Genomic DNA, 2152 nt, shown 5'->3' with positions numbered 1-2152 from the left:
CTTTGTTTCAGGTCCTGCCCTTGCACATACTCTTAAAACACCTCAGCCAACAAGTCCTCCCAGGACAAAAACTTTGCCTGTAACAGATCCAACATGCTTCACACTATGTAAGGCAGCTGGCAGCATTTTGGGAGGTCTCAAAGACAGAAGTTATGGAAAGGGAGGGGAAATCCAGGAAAAGAGTATGAGGCAGGGAAAGTACTACTGCCAGATGTCCCTGATGTTAAGAGCTGGAAAATGAGGCTCCAGGGAAGAAACATGCACTAGAGAAGCAGTTGTGGTCAGGGAAGACCTCCTCCCATGCTGTTATCATGTCTAAGTCAAGTTCATTGTCTAAACATGGCTTCAGTGTTCCTGGCTGTAGCAGATGCTTAAAACTTCTTTCATTAGCAGTTTGCATCAAAGTAGCCCCATCCACACCAGTAATAGGTAGAACACTGATTGGGAGAAGATCGTCTAAGACAACCCTGAGTGGTGTCCACGTGTGAGATGGGGTCTGCCCCAGTCCAGACCAAGGCACCGTCCCACTGCCTTCGTATCTAAGTCATGAACACAGCAGTAGTGTCAGGGCTTGACTATTCGTATGGGGATGCTACTCTTTCAGTCCTAGCATCTGAAGCACACCTGGCTGATTATCTTCTCAACCTACACATCCCTGTGCTCAGCACCAGCTGAAGCCTAGGGCAAGCTTAGGGAGCTTTCCCAGCACATCAGTTAGGGACAAGGCTAGAAGCCAGCAGAGACTCAAAGGAACTGCCATCCACCTCCTTCCATGAAGGGATCACTGCCACAAGGACATTGTGACAGCTCCACCATCTCTTTCTTGTCCCTGCAGCTGCTGTATTGAAGCCTGAAACACAAAGGACTAGGTAAGGATGAGACGGTCTCCCTGTCTCACACCCCTGCCTTTCCAGCCAGCAAGCCACGCCCTGCCTGCCCTCTTCAGTGCAGCAGTGAGCTACTTCTTGCTTGACAATGGTCAGAGTTGCCTCTGAGGTTCCCAACTTCCCCAGGGTGAATTTCCCTGGCCCATGGCTGCTAACCCAAAGAACCACAAAACCAACTCCAACTCCCACTCAGCCAGGAATGCATCCAGCATGGTCAGACCTGGCACATGCTGCCACAGCGCTGAGCTCTGGTCAGAGCCCATCATGGCCTGACCCAAAGTGAGCACAGAAGGACGGTATATGTAAAGGTAACATTTACTGAGAGATACAGAACTGAGTATTATGAAGGACATACATGGATGGAGAGGGCAGAGACACCTCTGCAGAGGGTGGCTTGGACCCCCTTCCCAGCGCCCCAGGGGAGGAGCGGGACACTACCAGACAAGTAACACAATGGAGATAACTGTGGCATATGCATTTGTAACAAACAGACCATCATAACATACATTTCTATGGGATCACATCTAGTGATTATATAAATCCATATAGAGATTGCTGTATAAAAACTTTGTAAAAAATACTTTTAAAAAAGTGTAAAAATGTGCATTCAAAAGCACGGCCGACAAGGACAGCTGGGCTGTAAACATTATACTGAGAGTGTGCTTGTGGGGGGCGCCCGCGCCGCCGAGCCCCGACAGGGCTGCCCACCAGACGGGGCTGCGTCAAGTGTTTGTGGTTCTTGGCTGGGGTTTCTCTCCGGAGCACGTGCCAGGAGCAGCAGCAGCGCCCGGGCAGGGCACTGCTGGGCACCTGCAGCCACTGCCTGCAGCCCCTGCTCCCCACAGGGCACCTGGTCCTGCTGGGATGTGCTGCAGCAGCGCGGGTCCCCGGAGCCGCGAGCAGGCTGAAGGGCCATGATGAGGTATCACAGGGACGTTGCCCTCACCGAAGCTGCTAGCCCTGCTCCCGGGTTCAGCCTCAGAGTACATGGTTGACAGGTTCCTGATCTTCGCTGTTCCCATATTTGTTTGGTCCATAGTTCACAAGGAAGTCCACTGGGCCCTGGCTGCAGCAGGCCTGGGTGCACAGTTCTTCATACAATACATACATTAGAGACCCTGGAAGACTCTGCGCCGCTGTCTCCTCCTCCTGGCCCAGTGCCACCTTCACTTCTTCTCTAGCTGCTCCAGCAGCGGGTTGGCTTCGTTCTCGGGCGTCTTGATGCTGTCTGTCCTCACAATGCAGGTGGGACGGTGCCGGTTCAG

The 2152-nt window shown here is 52.6% G+C and overlaps 1 protein-coding gene across 1 annotated transcript in view; it reads right to left on the bottom strand.

Annotated features, from left to right (window-relative positions):
* Positions 1-1970: 1970 nt before the first annotated feature.
* JDP2 (Jun dimerization protein 2) overlaps positions 1971-2152 on the bottom strand; it is a 6872-nt gene continuing 6690 nt past the window's right edge. Inside the window, exon 4 of the mRNA XM_009993886.1 lies at positions 1971-2152. This exon is cut by the window's right edge and continues 31 nt beyond it. Within this exon, the coding sequence (XP_009992188.1) occupies positions 2054-2152 (99 nt within the window). The 3' untranslated portion in view covers positions 1971-2053.

Source organism: Chaetura pelagica, unplaced genomic scaffold (genome assembly GCF_000747805.2).
Source record: "Chaetura pelagica isolate M959 unplaced genomic scaffold, ChaPel_1.0 scaffold11, whole genome shotgun sequence".
NCBI lineage: Eukaryota > Metazoa > Chordata > Aves > Apodiformes > Apodidae > Chaetura > Chaetura pelagica.
This window is presented reverse-complemented; position numbering and strand designations above follow the sequence as displayed.